Here is a 22,760-nt window from a genome sequence, read left to right as displayed (position 1 = left end):
CACACACACACCTTCTTTAACCTGCTGACAGGTGCCATCCAGTTTGGAGGTGGACGAGCTCGTTATGTGTGGAGTCGTCGTGAGTTACGATGACGCGATTCATCAGAAGTGCACTCGCTCACTTTCTAATAGCAGTAACGAGCGTGCGCCTAAGACTCGCCATTCATCCCTTTTCACCCCGCGGACGCCTGCACGACGGTTAGACAGACCGACGGCGGGAGAAACACAGGCTGAATGCAGACCGAGGTCCAGGTGTGTTTCAGCCACAGGTGTGTCGTTCAGGCCAAAGTTCAAACAGGTGCCAGAAACATCGATTTCCTCTGGTTTTCATTCTTCTACTTTGTCTCTTTGATGGTAACGCAGAGAGAGCGTGCAGTTACCCCCTGCAGCCTGCAGAGGGCGGCAGCAGTCACCATTTACCTCTGCAGGTTTAAAAGGAAGCGTGTGTGTCACTGTGTGTGTGTTAGTCAGGGCGTGTTTCGGGACTGGTTGTTTTGTCGGTTGCACACGGTTTGAGACTGTGTGAGCGTTGCTGAGTCCTGAAGCAGGCTGCAGCCCCGTGCTGCACAGGTATCAGGTACTTCTATTTAAAGCAGCTCCCTTCACCAGTTTATCCACAGCACTGTGCAAAAGTCCTGAGCCGCCCCTCATGTCTTTATATTCCAGAGGAAAATTTGAAATATGTGCAGCGCTTTCTGGAAATGTGCAAACACAAATGTCTGTGACTGGACATGACTCTTCACGCTGCTCATGTGCTGTAGAAAGTCCAGTTTCATTGCATTTTTTAGGACACACTGCAAAGCATGCTGGGAAACGATTCTGGTTATTAGCAGTCCAAAAATCTTGGGCAGTGATTACTCAAGACTTAAAAAACGACAACAGTGTGTCTCCTGCAAAATATAAAGAGATGTGGGGCGGCTCAGGACTTTTGCACAGTGCTGTAGATGAAGGGTGACACTTGGATTAAAATGTGACGCCTGTTGCACTCAGTGACGCTGGGCTGACTTTAACTGGCTTCAAATCCAAAACCTGTGTTACAACGACCGCTTCCAATACTTATTATTGCTAATGGAACTGAAACTTTCATGTAGTCTTCCTCAGAACAACATGTTTGTGCACACGTGCAGTGATCCGGCCTCGCTGGGAGGTCGGGTTGTTTCATCAGAAACTGGTTAAACTCTCATAAAAAAACTTTCTCAAATCTCCTCGCTGCCTCTGTGGCAGGGAGGGGCTGTGACACAGGGGACGCAACAGGAAGAGGAAGTGAGGAAACCTCATGAGTGTTAGACAGAAGCTGCTGCAGAGCCCACATACTCCTCTGACAAAGGTCCAGAACACCAGAGAAGAAGTCTGAAGACCTCCAAGTGTTCAGGAGGGCTGAGCAACCCCAGGCCTCCCCCAGAACAGAGAGCCTCGTATGGCTTTACTGGCGTTGGGTGACGAAAACATCCACAAAATTCACTTTACATCCAGATCACAGAGGACAGGAGCGCTTTAAACGTTGTTATGATCCAATGTTGTCAGTGTTTTGTGTTAGGCGTGACTGTTATGTGTTTCCTGTTTTACTTTGAAGGTCTGTCTTATCTCAGTGTGTTCAGTTTACGCTTCCTTGTCTCGTCAGTTCTGATTCGCCCCAGCTGTGTTTCCCTCCTGTTGTCCATTCCCTGATTGCTCCCTCTATGTATTTAAGCCCTGTGTTTCAGTTTGTCGTGATCGCCCCTGTGTTGTAAATAGATGTTGATACTGTTTTTACTCGGTAGCTGTAGGGGTGAGAAGCCATTTTTCTTTGGGAACCTTTTCTCCTGTTTTTGGTTAGAGAGGCAGGTAAGACACCTGTAAATTATGTTTGGGGTTTTCTGTGAAGGTAAGCCAGCTGCAATTCATTTCTAGAGTTTTTGTTTGTTTTGGCCATGCTCACCCTGATGCCTGCTACCTTTTGGGACTCAATAAACTGACTGGCTGTTGTGAAATCTGTGGTAGCTGTTTTTTGTTGGTTCGTCCTCCTTAAGAGCAGGGAGTGGGGGGGCATTTTTCCTTATTTTTATTTTCCTTATGTCGCACGCCGGTTTTCCCTGGGCTGGGGTGTAACAACGTACAGGTGAGAGGTTTAGGAAAAACAGTCTGCAGGGAAAGACGACGCAGGTGACGGTCAGAGGGAGGGTCCTCACGTGGACAGGTATACAAACATGTGAATGGAAACTATGTGTGTTCGATCTGGTGGGAAAAGATTAGGAGCCGCAGGTGCTTCAGTACAAACACCATCGGGTCCTCAAGCTCCGGAGGCCCAGGAGGGACACGTCTGCATTGGTGACTCCAGTAACAAACATCAGTGTTTACCTTCATCCACCTTCTGGGCCCTGTTTCAGGAAGCCGGTTTAGTGCAAACTCTGAGTAAGTATACCCTGAGTTAATGAAAACTCTGGGTTTTCGGTTTCACAAAGCGAGTTTAGATTAATTCTGAGTGAGTTACTATGACGACACACTCCGTGAAGCTAACCTGCCCCCTAGCAGGTTTACTTCAACTAACCCTGACCTTCTCCGCCTCTTTGTCGGAAACCTGACTGTAGGAAGTGTCAGAGATGGCGTGCCACTTCCTTGAAGAGCCAGTAGATCGTGAAGCCCAAATTCTCCGCAGAGCTCTCCGCCGGGAGAGAGTGATCAGAGCGCGTTTGGACATTTTATCATTTCCTGATGATTTTCTGTGCGAACGTTACCGTTTCTCAGCACAATCTATAATTTATTTGGATAACATCCTCAGGCCTAATATTGCTCATGTGACACATCGCGGACATGCTCTCAGTTCTGTACATATTATTTGTATTGCACTTCGGTTTCTTGCAAACGGGAGCTTTCTGTATAATATTGGTGACGCTGAGCACGTTTCCAAGGCTACCGTCTGTCGGGCAGTCAGGAATGTTACAGTTGCACTGAAACGTCTCCTGTACTCGTTTGTGGTGTTCCCCGGTCACAGACCCACAAGATTTATCAAAGAGGGATGCCACAAAATTGCAGGTATCAGGATGACCAAAACTTAATGTATGATGTGGTGATACTTGAACTACTACTTAAATTTTACATTTATTCTCACGGTTCCCAGGCGTGATTGGCTGTACAGATGGCACTCACATTCCAATCATTGCTCCTTCAGTAAATGAAGGAGACTATGTGAACAGGAAGTCTTTCCACAGCATTAATGTGCAGGTACATAGTTCCCTGTAGCATTTCAAACTAACAAATTATTTTATCATAGTAATGGATGCTAATTTGTGTTCTCTGCACTGTGAAGATCATATGTGATGCTGCCAACATTATCACAAATGTGGAAGCCAAGTGACCAGGCTCTGTGAGTGGTGGTGGTGGACGACCTCCACCTGTTTTTCTGTTGGCTATAACGGGCCACATTTGAGCATACAGAGTAAGCAAACATGTACTTGTAATGTGCTCAGATAATTTCAATAAGTGCTTACAGAGGGGAAGTTAATGTAGCCTCTAACTGCAATTGATTTACATGGGACAAACAGACCAAGCACTATGGCTCATAATACAATTACACCTTACCTGTTTGGACTATATTTTTATATTTCATTTTTACTTGCTGCCAGGAACGTTTGGGGCCTGTTGGGTTGCACCTGCGCTCACATCACATCACAAAATAAAATGTATGAAATAAAAAATAAAATGAAATATAATAAAATAACGTGTTAAATGGGTGGAAATCCCTCGATCAATGTTTAAATTAACACTCACGCATTGACTCTGTCGGCTATGTTTTGCCATGCATGCTCTCTTTCTTTTGCAGCTGAGGCTGCGTTACTTTTTTTCCGCGGAATTTGCATGTTATCGGCATATGCTGCCATCAGAATTTCGGCCTCAAGCGCTGTAAGATACATTGACCGCGCCTTCTTTCCCTCCGTCTCCATGGTGACTCGCTTAATCTGTGCTCCACTAATCAAGGGTCCGTTCTTCGTACCGCGCTAAGTAAGTTAGCTGGATTTGATTGTTGACGATTTCGCGTGATCCTGGATCGTTCGGTTCCCCGAAGCTCATCCGGGACTTGCTGCCATAGCAACAGATCCGTAAGCGTAAACCTGCTCGGGAGCAGGTTTACTTTATGTAAACAGGATTAGATCGCGGCCACGCAGGTATGTCCGCTTCATTTATACGAAAACAACAGCGATATTTTACCACTGTTTTACCATAAATAAATATTATCAATGTAACTAAAGACAATGCAGCACTTGATCCTTTTATTGATGTCACACAGATACATACAGGTCATTTCCTAAAAAAAGGGAAATGTACTATTAATCATTCTATTACATGTATGTGATTATTACAGATGTAATTCATATTTTAGAGTAGTAATTGTAAATTACTTCATGTAATCAAGATGAGAGACCACGGCTATAAAAGCGAAGGTGGATTTGGGAAGCCTGTCGCAGCCATGTCCTGTCCGTATACGCGAGCAGCCCATTGCAGAAGGTGCAAGATTGATAAGGAGAGTCCTCAGAATCCAGCGTATATTGCGGGATAGACAGGATCCTTTAGCTCAGCGCGACAGTGTGCTCATAGAGAGATATCGATTTTCCCGTGAGGGTATTATTTACTTAACCAACTTGTTGACGAGGGGGTGCAGGACCACCACCTGTCTTTGTTTGCTCTGCCCTTTTCTTGGTTGCTGTTATGAACAAACAAACAGAGTATTCCAGGGTCTCTTTCCTAGAGACGAAAAGCAATATAAGTGATAAATATTACCATTCTGTAGAATGTTCTTATATTTCACTTTTACTTGTTCCCATGTTCTAGTGGGTCCTGTCGTGGCTCTAATGTGAAAGAGGATATAATATAATATAATATAATATAATATGATAAATTTACCCTACCGCCTACTGGTGTTGGCCAGAGGGGCCGATGGCGCGATATGGCAGCCTCGCTTCTGTCAGTCTGCCCCAGGGCAGCTGTGGCTACACCTGTAGCTGCCTCCACCAGTGTGTGAATGTGAGAGTGAATGAATAGTGGCATTGTAAAGCGCTTTGGGTGCCTTGAAAAGCGCTATATAAATCCAATCCATTATTATTGTTATTATTAAATTACTTACGAGTTTGATTTGTCAGCAACTTCCTGCCAGCCCTCTCTCCTTGCTTTTGCAGCCTTTGCAGTGTTCCCTTGAGTTTTAATTAAACTCTGAAACTCCTGAAATCCCTCAATCAAGAGTTCTTGCTCTGCTGCCGAAAAATACTTTTTGCCGACCAATCAAAGGGTTGCCGATCAGTGTTTCTACTATCGATGCGTAGCCCCTGTTAAGCCACCCAGTGATCTCACATTACTTCATCCAGCTATACTGATCGTCAACAACAGGTTTGTTCGGGGAACCGGATTAGCGAGCTCAGAGTTAGCGCGATGATTTGGTCTTGGATGTTTCATTTGATCTTGGATGTAGTAAGCGAGGTACGAAGAACGGGCCCCTGGGCTTTATGTATCCTCGTGCGCGCACTTCACTTGGGGTTAAAGCAACTCCGCGTTGACTGAACTAATTGTTATCAGCCTTTCTGAAACAGAATATTCCGAGTTGGACAGTTCGGGGTTACTCAACCCTGAGTATCGTTTTTCACTCTGAGTTTTCTAAACCGGCTTCCTGAAAAAGGGCCCTGCTCTGGTGTGGCCCTCACTGGCTTCCAATCAGTGCAGCCAATCGCTGATCAATAACCAAACACATCATAACACAAATCAAGAGTCTCAAATACTGATCAGTATCTCTGCAGTCATTTCAGCTTTTAGCTGTGACCTTTGAACTGACAGCCTTTAAAGCCCTTAAACCTTTGTTACCGAGTCTGTTCCACTCAGCAGGGACACACCTGAGTCCCTCGCACTGTTGGCTACCTGCCGTTAGCACCTGACGCTGTGTCCCCAGCTGCCCTCATCGTTAGCACACCTTCATCCCGGGATGTCGCTTCCTTCGGTCTGTAGTTTGAACGATTTACCTGTCCCAGCACGTCCACACACGGAGTCTCCCTGCCATTCAGAACCCCATTGAAATAAACGCTACATTTAAGTTTCTCTGAACAACCGAAAACGTTTACAAGAGCGAGCTAGCAGCAGGAAAATGAGCTAAAAATAAACAACTGATAAGTTTATTGTTAATTGTTTTAACGCCGAATCGGTACAGAGATCTGACGTCATCGGAAAGCACTCAGACTATGCTTAAAATTTGGTCCTATTTTCACCGATTAACGGACACGATGTAAACAGCATATTTTTGAATAGAGTCTGGTTTGACCCGAACGCACGGGGAACAGTATCTTCGCAGCAGTACCTTTCACGTCCTGGGCCAGAGCCTTCCATGTGCTGGAGTACTGGATGCAGTGTCCACACCAGGACGAGAAGAACTGGATGAGCCAGGCCGAGGACGAGTTAGTGACGGCGGACTTCAGGCTGTCGCTGCTCAGGATCACCAGCGGGTCCTCCTCCGTGTAGAGCCGGCCTGCGCCTCCCAGGGAGCCGGGCACCAGGCAGAAGACCGTCGCCGCCGCTCCCAGCCAGAGCATCGCCGCCATCCGAGAACCAATACACCGCGAACAGGGAGTCAGAGAACCACAGAGTCCGAGCCGGAAACCAGCCTCAACAGCCGGGGAGACATGAGAGCAGAGGCCCGCTGAACGTACGAAGCTCGGAGAGCAGCCGACAGAGGCCTCACTCCGAGCCTATACCGGGACACCGGCGCACGCGCAGTCTATGTGGGTCTCCGTTTGAGTGGGACAGTGTCCGTGACGCTGTGACGTAGTGGCTCGTGTTGCTTTAATAGACTATCTCCGACGAGCGTGCGCTGCGAGCCGGTCTGACGCGTTATCCCTCTGCTGCGTTCAAGAGTGCTCGGAAAAGTTAGACTTCATTGATGAGAGCCGTGCATTAATACTCAAGTACGCATGTTCGTACTCGCGTGCTTGTCCGTTCCAGTCGGTACTTCGTTCACACGGGAGTGCGGACCTCCTCTACAGCTGGAACTGCATTTAATTTAACCGTGATTAATATTTGCAATGAAAATGACACGTGATAGAATAATTACATGAACTAAACCATTTCTTTAAGAAAAAAAAATGTAATTTCAATTTAAGCACAAATTCCCTTTTGCACTGCCAGTCAAGGTTGGGACACACCTTCTCATTTCAACTTTTGCTACTTTGTACATTATAGATACAAACTGAAGACATCAAATATATTTAGATATATGGCATTATGCAGCAAAGAAAAAATGAGAGATAACTCTAAATATGTTTTATGTTTTAGATTCCACCCTTTGCTTTGTTGACAGCGCTGCAAACCCTCGTTCTTCTTTTAGTGAGTTTCATGATGTAGTCACCTGACATGGTTTCACCTCACAGGTGTGCCTTTCACACGGGTTCAATGGTGAAATTTCTTCCCTTCTTAATGGGGTTGGGACCATCAGCTGTGTTGTCAGAGGTCAGGTTGGTACACATCTGATAGCCCTATTAATAAAACTTGAGTTGGTCCTGCGGGGCAGCAGGTGATGGAGGCGGAGACATTCATGAGGCTCCCACAGGTTGATGACAGATATCAGACTGTAAGAGAAAGCAGCGCTTGATTTATAATGCAGGAAAAAACAAAGGCATCAATTCTTCTTGTTCCAAGCTTCAGCTCGCTGTTTCACTCCTGCTTTAATCTGGTTTCTGTTGGAGTTTCCAATTCCCTACAGCCTGTGAAAGCAGCGTGGCTCTCTGCCGCCCCCTGCAGGCCGAGCAGCAGAACAACCGGAGGTCCTGAAGGTGTACTTGGTTGGATTGGCAGGCAAAGATCAGCTCTGCTGAATGTTAAAATGAGCGTGCGTACTGTCACAGCTGTTCAGAGGTGTGCCGATGGAAGTTGAGCCATGGCGCTCACCAACACGTTAGTGATGACGCCGCTTCAGACTCGCAGGCAAACCAAGCTCTGCCCTCCGCTTTTTCACCACTGCTGGTCTGCAGGGTGAAATATTCATGTTTGTAGTTTTGATCATTTCTGATCTGTGACCCCTCACTGAAACAAGCTTCATCAGTATCTGACCAGTGGGGCACTGGGGGAGCCTGGGCTGCAGACTGGAGGACCCGGCCTTTGAACCCTCAAACTCTGAAACAATCAAAACAAACAAAAGTACTACAAATACTGCTATAAATATTACTACCAGTACTACAAAATAACCGGGGGACGGTTTGTGGTCAGTGTCATGATAGGTATGAATAGTTACTGATTCAGATGTAGTTCATGTGGAAGCCCGGTACTCAGATACTCAGATACTATGACGTACAGCTTCCAGTAACACAATCCGTCGATGCTTCCAAAAGTGGCTTCGGTGCTGTCTTACTACAAGATGACCATCCAGCTGCTTACCCATCCACTCACTGACGAACTGAGCAGCGTTACGCACAAAGAGAGAAAGAGATGCTAGCAGTGCAGAACGTTTCCATCAGTACGAATATGGAAGAGAAGTGAACGTGGAGACAGATCAGAAACTACTATGTACAGTCTCATTAGGAATACAGACTCCTAATGAGACTGAAAAAATGTCAGGTACATGTTGTATGCTCACCTTATTACTAAATTAGGCAGAGCACTCTGAATTGAATCAGGACATAAAGCACGGTCTTTATGTTGCTTTATTGAACACTGTCCATCTTACAACTAGCCACTTAACGGGGCTTCCCTCGGACAACAACAACATCCGGTTCAAAGGTCATCACCTTAAGACATAGCCATATCAATACATGACATCCCCCTTTTCCTTAGACTCAAACTTTAGTTGTAATAACTTTGATGTCTTTTTTTTTTCCAACATTGAACATTCTTTCTTGTCTTACTTTCTAACAAGTATATAATCTAACTGTCTCACCACACATGTACCTTTCTTTTTTCAATATATACATGTCGAAATACACATATGAACTTGAAACTTGCCAACTTTAAGTTACCTCTTCACCTTAACATATTATAGTTCATTTCACCACAAAATCACGAAACCTCTCGGGTATCTTTTTAGCCCTCTGTGATCTACTTGGTCTCTCTGGCCCCTGGGAGCCCTCTTGTGGTGTTGGAGTGAAGGTGTCAGTCTTTGTGGGTGTTCCTTCCTCCCTTTCAGGTATTGTGTCATAGTGTCCTTCTCTGGTCTCATTCGTCTCGTATTTCTTCACATGTGTGGTATTCCGGTGATAGCGAGCTCCTGTTGGTGATTCAATAATGACTTGGTTTCCAGTTCTGCTTACAACTTTGTGTGGTGTTGCGTTGAATGGTGTTGTAAACTTGTCCACTTTGTCTTCTTGAACCAGCACTGTGTCTCCCGAGTCAACTTTTGAATACTCCGCTCCCCTTCGTTCATCAGCATAAGTCTTTGATTTTCCCTTCTGTTCAGCGTCTCTGTCACGCACGTCCAACTCCGTTGTTTTTGCCTCACTGATGTTCGGTAACTTTCCTCTCATTTTGCGGTTGAACAGTAGTTCTGCTGGACTTTTGCCCGTGGTTGGATGTTCAATGCTGCGATACACTGTTACATATTTTCTTAGCTCTCGTTTCCAGTCAAGTCCTTCGGCTTGTGCGATCCTGATTCTTTTCATCAATGATGCATTTTGCCGTTCCACTTCTCCATTTGCTTGAGCCCATTTTGGTGTAGTTCTTATATGTTTGATTCCATTAGTTTCACAATATTCTCTGAACAGCTCAGATTTGAACTGTGGGCCGTTATCAGATTTGATTGTAACTGGTAGTCCATGTCTGCTAAATATACAGTCAATAGAGTCAATGACTTTTTCAGCAGTTGTAGATGACATTACATCATACTCATAGTACCGACTGTAGTAATCTATCAGTGCAAGTATTGAGTGGTTCGAAGGTAGCGGTCCCAGTAAGTCTACCGCCACATCTCGCCATGGTCCATCCGGTAAAAGTGTGTTTCTCAGTGGTTCAGGTGGATCTGGTCTGGCTACTATTTGACATCCGTGACAAGCTTTACAAAACTTTTCTGCAGCTTTGTCCATCCCTGGCCACCAAACTTTTGTTCTGAGATGCTGTTTGGTTCCAACAATTCCTAAATGTCCTTCATGAGCTAGTGACAGTGCTTGAGCTCTGAGGTTTTCTGGCAATACAATGCGAGTTCCCCGCAAAACTATGTAGCCGATGACACACAGTTCATTTGCAATGGGTGCACATGTTTTGCATTTTTCAAAGTGTCCGTTTTCAATAGCTCTTCGCACTTCTGTTAATTCTGAGTCTGTAGCAGAGGCTTCTTCAACCTCTCTTGTTGTGAGTGCTTTTGGAGTAGCATTAACTGCAACAAATCTCACATATTCTTCAGATTCATGCTTATGTGTCTCTTTGGACGTGGTGTCAGCCAGCAGTCTTGACAGTGAATCCGCAATGTTTTGCTTTCCCGCGATGTGCACTACTTTAAAGTCATATGGTTGCAGTCTGAGAACCCATCTTTCTATGCGTGCACAAGGTTTAGATTTCTGGCTGTATATGACCTCTAATGGCTTGTGGTCTGTGATGAGGTCAAACTTCCTGCCATACACATATGGATGTAGTCTCTCACATGCCCATACCAGTGCTAGGGCTTCTCTTTCTGTTTGAGAATATCTTCGCTCACAGTCCGTTAAACTCCGACTTACGTAGCACACTGGTACCTCTTCTCCGTTCTGTATTTGAATTAGCACTGCGCCCAAGCCTACAGGGCTTGCATCTGCTATGACTCTGGTTGGGGCTTCTTTGTCAAAATAGGCTAGGGTACCTGCTCAGGCTAACTCAGTCTTTAGTCTTTCAAATGCTTGCTTTTGTTCTGGCCCGAATGTAAACATAGTTTCTTTTCGAGTTAAACGTCTTAGTGGTTCAGAGAGTGTAGCAAACTGTGGTATGAACCTGCTACTGAAGCCTACCAGTCCAAGAAAGCTTCTCACCTCAGTAGCATTCTTCGGTTCTCGGGCTTCCACCACAGCTCTCACTCTTTCTTCAGTCGGGCCGATGCCTTTCTGTGTCAGCAGTATTCCCATGAACACGAGTCTGTCCATGTTGAACTGACACTTCTCTGAGTTTAGTGTCAGGCCACAGTCAGAGAGTCTCTTCATCACAGCATGCAGGCGTTTATCATGGGTTTCCTGGTCTGGCGCGTGTATGATTACGTCATCTGAAATGTTCTCAACTCCTTCAATGCCAGCTAGTGCATTGGCAATCTCATGCTGATATTGCTCACTAGCTGATGAGACTCCAAATATTAGCCTTTTGTACCGGTATACTCCATTGTGCACTGCAAATGTAGTTATCTCTCTTGACTCCGGGGTAAGCTCTAGCTGATGGTATCCCCACTTAAGATCGAGTTTGGTGAAGATTGCAGAGCCGTTTAATCCTTGCAAGATTTCATCCACAGTGGGTATGGGGTATCTTTCCCTGATTATTGCCTCATTTGCTTTTCTCATGTCTAAGCACATTCTGATATCTTTGTCACATTTCTTTGGGAGTACCACTACAGGATTTACCCAAGGTGTAGGTCCTTCTACACGTTCTATAATGTCCATGTCGATTAGTTCATTGATCTTTTTCTCCACTGCATCCCTCAAATGATAAGGTATGCGCCTCAGTGGCTGTGCTACTGGTTTCACATTTGGATCAATGTACAGACTGATCTGTTTGGTGTTTAGCTTTCCTACTCCTTTGAACACTTTTGGATACTTTTCTTTAAGAGTGTGCTTTAAATCTGTGACAGCCGCCACATTTTCACCTATTTTCAACACTCCTAACTTTATGGCAGTCTTTTTCCCCAGGAGTGGTTCACCATTACCTCTAATCACAATAAATTCAGCCTCTTCAGTCCTGTCACCAATCTTGATTTCACATCTGAATGCGCCTTTAACCGTGAGTGCCTGTGCTGAGGAATATGCATATAAATTCCTCTGCTCTTTGGGTACATATGAGTGACATTTTATCTTTTCAGCTTTTAGCTTTTCCCATATGTTTTCTCCCATCACATTACTTGTAGCTCCAGAGTCAACTAACATTTTCAACTCTATTCCCCCAACAGAAAAGGTAAGTTTCTCAGGTACATTATCATCATTTACAGTAAATGCATAATCATCTTGTTCAACAGCATTCACATTTTGTTTCTTTTGTCTTTTTGTACGACACATTTTTGAAAAGTGGTCCTTACCATTACACTTGTGACATGTTTGTCCTCGTGCTGGGCATTTGGGATCTTTGCCCATGTGGTCAGTATAACCACACCTGTAACACTGTCTGTCTGTTTTATTATCATCTTTCATTTTTCCTTTTGGTCTGTTGTTCTTCTCTTTCTTTGCTGTAAAAATCCGGCTGACCGTGTCCTCTCCTTTCTTTTCCCCGGTGACACTCATCGCCGCCATCTGCTCCTCCGCACGTTCACAGTGTGAAGCCACCTCTAACGTGCGATTTAGAGTTAAGCCTGGACCCTCCTCAAGCAGCTTTCTCCGTACATATTCAGAAGTGCATTTACTCAGGATAGCGTCCCGTATCTGGTTATCATTGTCAGCTTGAAAGTCACAGTCTTTTGCAGCTCGCCTCAAACGTGTACAAAATTGTTGCACAGTCTCACCTGGTGTTTGGGACAATTTGTGGAAAGTTTGGCGTGCGTATGCTGCATTCACTTGAGGAACAAAGTAAGTGTTGAGCGCAGTCACCGCAGCGCTGTAATCCTTTGCTTTTTTTTTTTTTTTTTTAAATCACTTTATTTAAATATCAAAATTCACAATTACAAATACACATAATACAAGCACCATGCACAAATTATTCACATCTTATTTTACATATTATAATAATAAAAGCTCCCACGGCAGGTCTTTTCCTAACCACCCTTGCTATCTCTTAATAATTTACAATAGATACATTAATACAAAAGTTAAATTAATCAAACATATTAACATTAATTATATCTTCAAAAGGTCCCAAGGTAAAGTCTTCCTCCTTCTCAGGTCTGTAAGGATATTTTTGCACACAGCAACGCTATCTATCATTTTTTGCTCAATGACCACCTTGGCTCTGGTTTTCCAAATGTGGGTGTTAATGACACACATAATAAGCCAAAAGAGGCGTCTTTTACTGTCATACATTTTTTCTTTAAACAGACCATATTTTATAGCTTGTATATTGTTGTCAATTTCAAAACCCATTTTAGTCATCTGTTGTCTGATTTCTACTGTTCTATAACAGGATAACAGTAAATGTTCAAGGGTTTCATCCTCGACACACCGTGGCATTGGACATTCTTTGGTGGTAACATAACAGCTCCACTGCACCACCGCTCTAACGGGGAGGCGTCCAACAGATATCAACCACACAGTGTCTCTCATATTTTCAGAGATTAATTTGTCGTAGATATTTTTAACTACTAGCGGGCATTCTTCTACGCCCACGCCCTTATATTTTATCTGTCCTTCATTATTTTTACTGTTAATTATATTGTATACTTGTTTAGTGGATACTTGTGTCCAGTTAATATTAAGGTCTTTCCACTGTTCCGTAGTGTCACCAAAAAGGAGTTTATAATACGGCATATTGGATCTAGCCCTACCTTTTAGTTTTCCCCATTGTGCTTCGTTACCTCTAATCCATGGGGTTCTCCTATTAAGAGCGCTAAACACATTTTTAATAAAAGGAATTCTCAAAGTGATACGGAGATCTGGCGCACCCAATCCACCACACTCTTTGCCTTTATACATTAAGGTTCGTTTCGTAACCTCACGGTTTGTTCCCCATATTAATTTAACACACAGTTTGTTTAAAAGTAAAAGTGATTTGTGAGGAGGAGGAAAAACCGTGGCAAGGAAGAGAAGTTTAGATACTATATGGGTTTTAACTATATTTAAAACTTTGCCTCTCCCGTCTGTGGTAGAGTGGAGAAGACGTCCTGCACGTCCTGTCCGGCCATGTGCAGTAGAAGAGCGCGTCTCCGCTGTCTGATCGCGTCTGTAGCATCATCCGTCAAAATAAGACCTTTCCCATCAGCAAACAACTCGAAGGATGTTAACCAGCGCGTCCATCTCGGTCCGAGCGTAGCTGGATCCGTGTAGCAGGCGAACGGTTGAATACCCGACTTTTCCATGTTAGCCCACAAGTTTTTTTTCCGCTAACACCGTGCCGCCGCTGGGTCTACTTCTCACAAAAACAAATCCAGGTCCGTGTCGTCCTCGTCGCCATTGTTGTATGCTCACCTTATTACTAAATTAGGCAGAGCACTCTGAATTGAATCAGGACATAAAGCACGGTCTTTATGTTGCTTTATTGAACACTGTCCATCTTACAACTAGCCACTTAACGGGGCTTCCCTCGGACAACAACAACATCCGGTTCAAAGGTCATCACCTTAAGACATAGCCATATCAATACATGACAGTACAGGTTCAGTACAAGCCAGGAAATGAAATGTACATCACATGGAGGGGGGGCTTTAGCTCAGGAGGGAGGGGCAGGTCACCTACTGATCACAAGGTTAGTGGTTCAGTCTGCATGTCAAGTATCCTTGGGCGGATACTAACCCCAAGTTGCTCTGTGTCTGAATGGAGTTAGGAATCACTAAGTATAGAAAGAAAGTGCTATATAAGAATCAGTCCATTTACCATTTACATCACAGACATGTTATCCAGAGATAATCTACCAGTGACCAGCTCACCTGATGATGACATAGAAGCTCAGGTGAACACGATGATCTTACCTGTGTCAAGTGCAAAACTAGAAGAATTCAGAAAGGAAACTAGGAGTGATGTGATTGTGACTAAACGTACAGAGACAGTTCTGGATCGAACAACAAGCTGCAAAATACATTCAGTCATACTGGAACTACAGGGAACAGATTTCAGTAGTGGGTGGAGTTCTGTTCAAAGGACAGCAGCTCATCGTTCCTGCGGCGCTGAGAGCAGAAAGCTAAAGCACACTCACGACGGTCACTTGTTTATTAAGCGCTGCAGACGCAGAGCGAGAGAAGTTCTGTTTTGGCCTGGAAATCACAGAGTATCACTGAGATGTGAACAGCTGTGATGTGTGCAGCACTCAGCAGAAACAACAGACCAAAGATCCACGACATCCACACAGAAACACCCTGGCAGGAGATACGTGTGGACCTTTGACCTCCTCTGAGTGGATTACTATTCCAATTTCACTGAGGTTGAGTGGCTGAAGTCAGACACAGGAAGTGCAACAGTCATCACTTATGACTTGGAATCCCTGAAACAGTGATTTCAGATAACGGACCGGAGTTCAGCTCCCTGGAAGACTTTGCAAAAAAGTGGGAGTGTCTCACAACACAACAAGCCCCCACCACGCACAGTCAGACGGGGTGGAGGAGAGAGGAGCACAAACAGTGAGACTCTTGTTAAAAAGGCAAACGCTGAGGGAACAGATCCTTATCTGTCCTCACTCTGATCTCTGTTGGAGGACGTTGGAGCGTCATCGGCCCGGCTGTTAATGGCTCGACACATGAGGTCAAGACTTCCAACAACATCACAAAGGCTGAAACGCTCACTAACACACTGCAGCACTTATTAGAAACAAGGCAACAGAAACCGAGAGAATACTTTCATCGAAGAACGAGAGAAGTTCAGCAACTTCAGATCGGCCTCAAGGTCAGACTGTGGCCACAGAGCGTGTGGAGTCCAGCCCAGGTGTGACGGCTGCACGCACAGCCACACAACGTGGTAATATCGCCACGTTGTGTAGAGGCTGATACATAACACTGCCTTCTAAAATAAGTGCGCACATTTCAGTTTACACTGTTATGCATGATTTAATCTTACCTTAGTAAATTACCTTAGTTGCAGCTGCTCCAGTCGCCTGACTGAAGAGCCAAGAGGTGGAAAAGGGGCGGAGCAAGCCTTGATGGAAAGCTGCAAAATGGCTCATTCCATAACTCGGGACCATGGGGGGAATTGGAGTCCATTATGTTAGTTTTAGTTAGGTTTTGTGTGTTTTAGCCCTTTTTGTGGGCCTCTATTTAAGTTTCCCTTTGGCTCGTTATTAAGTGAGGTCCGTTTGTTAACTTTTGACCTGTTTTATGGGCCCAAGACTTTGATCCTTTCTGCATGATTTAAACAATTATGTTTGTGGGTTAAATTAAAAACAAATCATTTTTTGGATTGTAAGCTGTGCCTAAGTTTGCTTCGCTGCTCGGTCCGTCACACCAGATAACGGGTCTCTCTGAACATCCAAGATCCTGTGTGGTTCAGATGCCTGATGGGCAGCAGGGACACTTTCTAAAGCAGTCAGGGCAAAGAGGAACACGTCACAACACGGCACGCGTGTGTTAGAGCAGGAAACGCTGAGATGTCAGTCGTACAGCGCGTGGACGTCTCCCTGAGCAGTTAAATGACGTCATGTTTACAGCAGTCGGTTGAGGTTTGAAAAAAGGAAACGTGTTGATGCCGAGCAGCTGTTTTCTCTGCTCACGGACACTGGGCTGTGACGTGGGTTCATTCGGTGGTCACAGAGTCAGATGCAGTTCATGTGGGAGCCACAGGAGGGCGTGGTAACGCATAGAAATGAAGTTTAGCAAACCCTGAGGACACGGTGTCACGTCTGCTCGGTAAAGTCATTCACGGGTGTTTAACGGATCAATTATTGGCTCACGGTGACGTGACGTTATTGATCAGATAGGAGGCACGCCCACAGCGCCTACGTCCCTTCACCTCGTGTTTTTTCACCTTTTAGGGAGCTTCCGTACTGCGCATGCTCTGTGTGACACAGTTAGCGTCCCGTTACCATAGCAACGTGTCAGCTCAACTCCGCAGGACACGGAGCAAAACTCAGGTGGGAGAGACTCACAGACACACACTCACAGACACACAGACAGACACACACAGACACACACACACACACTCACAGACAAACACAGAGACACAGACACACACACACACACACACTCACAGACAAACACACTCACAGACACACACACACACACACACACACAGACAGACAGACACAGACACACACACACTCACAGACAAACACACACACACACACACACACACACACACACACACACACACACACACACACACACACACACTCACAGACAAACACACACACACACACACACACACTCACAGACAAACACAGACACACACACACACACACACTCACAGACAAACACAGAGACACAGACACACACACACACACACACACACACTCACAGACAAACACAGAGACACACACACACACACACACACACACACACACTCACAGACAAACACACACACACACACACACAGACAGACACACACACTCACAGACAGACACACACACACACACACACACACACACACACACACACTCTCACTGTCTCTTCTTGTTTTCGTTCCTCAGAATCAAATCTTCACGCCTGCTTTGATCTTCATCCTCTGACAGGAAGCATGTCATCATCACCGAGGGTGGGTGTGGTCAGACGCTCGATGCTGACCGACCCGCTGCTAATCAAGGTAACTGGGGGGCGGGGGAGCTGGGAGGTCAGTGATTGGCTGATCCACTGCAGGCTGTTTTTACTGATTCTTTACTTTTTCCTGTTTGGGTCGCTCCAATACTACAACTACTAATATTAATAACAATAGTACAGTAATAGTAATAGTAGCAATAATGGCAACGATCCAATCAGGGCTGGTGTGATGGCGTTCTCCTGGGTCATGTGTCAGATGCTTTTGGGTTAATGAAACAGGTTTTTGTTGTCATTGTGTTTATTTGGTGAAAAATGTTTCTGAACGTAGACGTTTGCTTAAAATATCTGATAAACAAACAAAATTCATTCATTTTTCGTTTATTCAGAAAAATAAATAATTTGTTATCATTTTCTAAAGTTTGATCTGAGAAACAACAGACTGTAAATAATAGATGGCTGTAGTTAACACCAATAGAGGGCGATGCTTCTCGTTTAGCTCCACCCCTTTATGCAAATATGGCCATGTCCAGTTTAAAGGAAGAGTGCTGATAGAAAACATGATGATGTCATCAAACTTCCTGTGTGCAGGCGCCTCTTGGGCGCTCGCGGTCCAAAGGTTTTGCCGTTCCTGGTCCGGACTTCACTTTTGGAACCAGCAGTAACTGGCTGAGGGATGGAGGCGTGGCGGAAGGTAAGCCCCACCCACTGTAAACACACTACAGTATTAGCACACTGACAGTTATCGTGTGTGTGTGTGTGTGTGTGGCTGTGCGATATAACCAAAATCTCATGTCCCAAAATAAGACATTTATTGTCCCGACAACAATATTTTTCACAAATATTTTAGCTTTTCTGTAAATTCTGTGAATCTCGGGCACCTCGACCTGTGTGACGTGTTTCCAGCTCGTGTACCTGGAGTCGAGCACCTGACGGATCTGCTTTGCTTCTCATCCATAAACGCCGTACTCTGTCACATGACTCTTGTGTAGGTGGTAGAAGAGTTTTCTGGTCCTATTCAGACTTTTCATAACCAAACCATGTCCATGCTACAGAGGTAGCCCCTCCTCAGGAATAAGGTCCTCAATGTGTTTGGACTGGTCCTTCTGTTTGTCATCACTTCAGTTTATTTTGAAAAATCTCAACAGGATCATCAGCTTTATTGTGAAAGGTTTATGTGGAAAATAAACAAGCGGACGGCGGAGCCGCACGCTGGGTTTACCGTCATTGTGGCAGCACATACGAACAGTGGCTCGTCCGTCCGTAGTGTTGTTATTTTAAGTATAAGTCAAAGAACTTTAATCAGAGCGATGAAAAATGTTGCCGTAAACAGTTTATTTTGTGACACAACCAAACAAACCATAGCGTGACATGAAACGCCAGACGTTTTCATATCATCATCAGACATGTATCGTCAAAACAGCCCTGTGTGTTTGTAATGCTGGCTCTCTTGGTGGTCAGTGTTTGTGTCACGAAGGACAAATGAGCGCCGCCTGGTGGACACTGGAGGAACTGCAGCTTCACATCCTAATTGGCTAAACCCTAGCTGAGCGCTGAGGTGCTGGGATTACGCTAACAGGAGGGGTGTGTGTGTGAGGCAGTCAGCTGTCAGAGTGTGTTTGCATGAAGTTAACATGCCTTCAGGCTGCAATCACTGCTGTCAGTCAAACACACACACACAACATAAGACTCCTCTCATCTGTCAGTCACACAGACACACAAACACACACACACAGCTGTCTCTGTATTTTCTGGTGGTTGGAGGTGAAAATAAGGAGCTGAATCACTGATGCTGCATGCCCACTAAATACAGTCCACCTGGGGTTCTGCCCCTCTGTAGGCTTCCAGAGGTTGTCCATTGTGCACAAAGTGGGCCTTTAGTGATATAAAGAAGGATTATTTTGAACTGTGACTCATGCACAGCTGAACTGCAGTCCCTCATCAGAGACAGGTGTGTCAAAGTGGGACTTTGTGTGTCGCTGTGTGATTGAAGCTGGCCGATCTCACTCCGAGCCAGCGTCTCACCTGTCGGATCCAAGGTTTTGGGCCCGTGGGCGTCCTCTTACCCGTCACCTGTGCTCTGTCAGCTCTTTCCAGCTGGAACGTTCAGCCGCGGCAGGAAGAATCTGCCGCTCAGCATGCAGACTTTGTGTCTCTGAACCGCGAGGCGGTGAAGTCTGGCATGGTGACGCCCAAAGAGCTGAGTCAGTACCGGGCTCAGAGGGCCCAGAGCTCCGCCTCCGAACTGCGGCACGGTCGGCTTCCACGATGCCGCGATCAGGTTCCTGACATCACGTTTGGAGTCAGAAACAGGTGGAATTGATCACTTCACGATGATCAAATGATATCTGATCGATAATATTGAATGATCAGTGACCAATCGATGTCTCCATCAGGCCGTCGTCTCCGATGTCAGACGTCCTGTCTCATCAGTATGCTCAGCGCTGGCTCCATGATCAGCTGAAGAATCAAACCAACAACCTCAAATGCAAGGTGAGAGAGAGAGAGGCTCGAGTGCCCACAGGGTGTGTGTGTGTGTGTGTGTGTGTGTGTGTGTGTGTGTGTGTGTGTGTGTGTGTGCGTGTGTGTGTTGTGTTCACACTGTGTGTGTGTGTGTGTGTGCGTGTGTGTGTTGTGTTCACACTGTGTGTGTGTGTGTGTGTGCGTGTGTGTGTTGTGTTCACACTGTGTGTGTGTGTGTGTGCGTGTGTGTGTGTGTGTGTGTGTGTGTGTGTGTGTGCGTGTGTGTGTTGTGTTCACACTGTGTGTGTGTGTGTGTGTGTGTGTGCGTGTGTGTGTTGTGTTCACACTGTGTGTGTGTGTGTGTGTGTGTGCGTGTGTGTGTTGTGTTCACACTGTGTGTGTGTGTGTGTGTGCGTGTGTGTGTTGTGTTCACACTGTGTGTGTGTGTGTGTGTGCGTGTGTGTGTTGTGTTCACACTGTGTGTGTGTGTGTGTGTGCGTGTGTGTGTTGTGTTCACACTGTGTGTGTGTGTGTGTGTGTGTGTGTGTGTTGTGTTCACACTGTGTGTGTGTGTGTGTGTGTGTGTGTGTGTGTGTGTGTGTGTGTTGTGTTCACACTGTGTGTGTGTGTGTGTGTGTGTGTGTGTGTGTGTGTGTGTTGTGTTCACACTGTGTGTGTGTGTGTGTGTGTGTGTGTGTTGTGTTCACACTGTGTGTGTGTGTGTGTGTTGTGTTCACACTGTGTGTGTGTGTGTGTGTGCAGATGAAACCAGGGTGTATTCCTGACACGAGGACCAGCCTGCTGAGGAGGAGTAAATCTCTGCCGGTCATAGAAACACCACCCAAACCAGCTCGCTTTGCACAGGTGACACACACACACTCACACACCTGCGCGCACACACACACCTGCGCACACACACACACACACACACGCACACACACCTGCGCACACACACGCGCACACACACACACCTGCGCGCACACACACGCACACACACCTGTATACTTACTGGCTCTTCTCTGACTCGGCGGTTTTTGGATGATCTTCATCGGCTGTCGTTTCTCTGTGTGGAGTTTGCGTGTAGGCGTGGTAACACCTGGCTGACGTGTTCACAGACACGCTCGATGACAACATCGTCTGACGCCCTCTCTGCTCTCTGCAGGTCGGTCCGGCTCTCGACACCTTCAGGGACCAGGAGACTCGTGTGCGGGCGTTTGGGGCTCGTCGCTCCAGCTCTCAAACCCAGCGCTCAGTTCTGAGGACCGCCCGTCATGAAGAACCTGGTGGAAAACGGGTGGAGCCACTCTGAGGATGTTTTCAGACAAATGCAAATAAAAGATGAAAAGTTCTCACAGCAAACCACATGTGGTGAGAGAGGAGTCCCCCAGGGCTCTGTGCTGGGGCCCGTTCTGTTCTCCTTAGAAGTCAATGCTGATGATACTTTTCTGTTTCCAGATAACTTGAATAAAATGTTGAGCTGTTTCTGGTGATCGTCAAACCAGAATCGTTTCACAGAGCTGAGGTAAAACCCTCGATCTGAGTGTTGAGTACTGGAAAAGAAGCCAGCTGTTCGTCTGTGAAGACGTTTTAAAAACAAGAGCTACTGAACCCCTCGTGGGGGGGGGGGGGGGGTCCTGACTCATTATCCTCTGTGAGACACTGCCCCGCCCACCGTCCTACAAGGACCAGAGGTCACCAGCCCTGATCTGATCTCAGGACTGCACCATAGGTGGCTGATAGGTGGTGTCATAGGCCACCATCTCAGTTTAGTGTCCTCCTTTAGTGCTCTTTTTAACAAGTTCTCCTTGGTCCAAAATGTGAAGACCAGTATCTGCAATGAGTGACCTTTGACCTTTAGGTGCAGGTGTACAGGTATAGTTTGGTCCATGTATATTTGGACAATGGCAAGTTTTGTCTTTTTAGCCGTTTACTGAAACATGTTCCAACTACAGTTATATAAATCACATGGACGTGTCGACTGTCGGCTCTGGTTTGAGGGAATCCACATCCACACAGAGGGTTCAGGGTGCAAGCCACTCGTAAACCCCACGAAGAGAAAGGCTAGACGGGACTTTGCAGTCAGCACAGCTCTGGAGCAACATCAGCCTCTAGGAGAATGATGGAAGAGAAAAGGAACAAAGCACACACAGCATCTGTAACACACGGGGAGGCGGCGTGATGGGCGTGTCTTTCAGTGCCAACAATGAGTTTTCAACCAAGAATCACAAATATTTTATTTTCCCCCATTTCATTTGTCTGATTACTTCAGAGCGCCTGACGTAAGGAGGTCGTGTCAAACATGTTTTAGTTCCAAACATCGTCTTTTTGTTTAACCCTCTGGATTAAAGCTGTCTGCGCTCTAACTGCGTCATTTAAAATCCACTGTGCTGATGAACACAGCCCACAGCAGAAAAAGTTGTGTGTCCACATACATAGCGCTGACTGTCAGTGTTGTTCTGCTGTTGGAGGGTCGGTGGGCTCCCCTGCCAACTGCCTCGTGTTGGGGTGGAGAGCTGAAGACGCCTCGTGGACGACGAGGAGGGCAGAAGGGGGAGGAGGACAGGAGGAGGAAGAAGAGGAGGAGGAAGAGGAGGACAGAAGGAGGTGGAGGAGGAAGAGGAGGGCAGAAGGGGGAGGAGGACAGGGGGAGGAAGAAGAGGAGGAGGAAGAGGAGGACAGAAGGAGGTGGAGGAGGAAGAGGAGGGCAGAAGGGGGAGGAGGACAGGGGGAGGAAGAAGAGGAGGAGGAAGAGGAGGACAGAAGGGGGAGGAGGACAGGAGTAGGAAGAAGAGGAGGACAGAAGGGGGAGGAGGAGGAGGAAGAAGAGGAGGAGGAAGAGGAGGACAGAAGGAGGTGGAGGAGGAAGAGGAGGGCAGAA

The 22,760-nt window shown here is 46.1% G+C and overlaps 2 protein-coding genes across 4 annotated transcripts in view; one reads left to right on the top strand and one right to left on the bottom strand.

The window, feature by feature from the left end:
• The window catches only part of qsox2 (quiescin Q6 sulfhydryl oxidase 2), a 13,693-nt gene extending 6,924 nt beyond the window's left edge, over window positions 1-6,769 (bottom strand). Inside the window, exon 1 of the mRNA XM_085295747.1 lies at window positions 6,314-6,769. Within this exon, the coding sequence (XP_085151873.1) occupies window positions 6,314-6,554 (241 nt within the window). The 5' untranslated portion in view covers window positions 6,555-6,769. The remainder of the gene's footprint in view (window positions 1-6,313) is intronic.
• cfap77 (cilia and flagella associated protein 77) lies at window positions 1,750-21,386 on the top strand. 3 transcript variants are annotated; one of them, XM_085295749.1, is made up of 8 exons: window positions 1,750-1,824; window positions 16,702-16,800; window positions 17,356-17,468; window positions 18,011-18,113; window positions 19,507-19,732; window positions 19,816-19,912; window positions 20,645-20,746; window positions 21,045-21,385. In XM_085295749.1, the coding sequence occupies exons 3-8, from the start codon at window positions 17,403-17,405 to the stop codon at window positions 21,189-21,191; spliced, it is 741 nt and encodes a 246-aa protein (XP_085151875.1). In that variant the 5' UTR covers window positions 1,750-1,824; window positions 16,702-16,800; window positions 17,356-17,402; the 3' UTR covers window positions 21,192-21,385. The 3 variants fall into 3 exon arrangements, with proteins under 3 accessions (XP_085151875.1, XP_085151874.1, XP_085151877.1); XM_085295748.1 differs by lacking the exon at window positions 1,750-1,824 and adding an exon at window positions 16,375-16,576; XM_085295751.1 differs by lacking the exon at window positions 1,750-1,824 and having other exon boundaries at window positions 16,772-16,800; window positions 21,045-21,386.
• The last annotated feature ends 1,374 nt before the right edge of the window (window positions 21,387-22,760 follow it).

The sequence above is a fragment of the Mchenga conophoros genome, linkage group LG12 (genome assembly GCF_057382185.1).
Source record: "Mchenga conophoros isolate Kocher_MC1m ecotype Shallow Benthic linkage group LG12, M_conophoros_male_GT1.1, whole genome shotgun sequence".
Lineage (NCBI taxonomy): Eukaryota > Metazoa > Chordata > Actinopteri > Cichliformes > Cichlidae > Mchenga > Mchenga conophoros.
The sequence above is the reverse complement of the archived record's forward strand: the minus strand, read 5'-3'. Positions and strand labels throughout refer to the sequence as shown.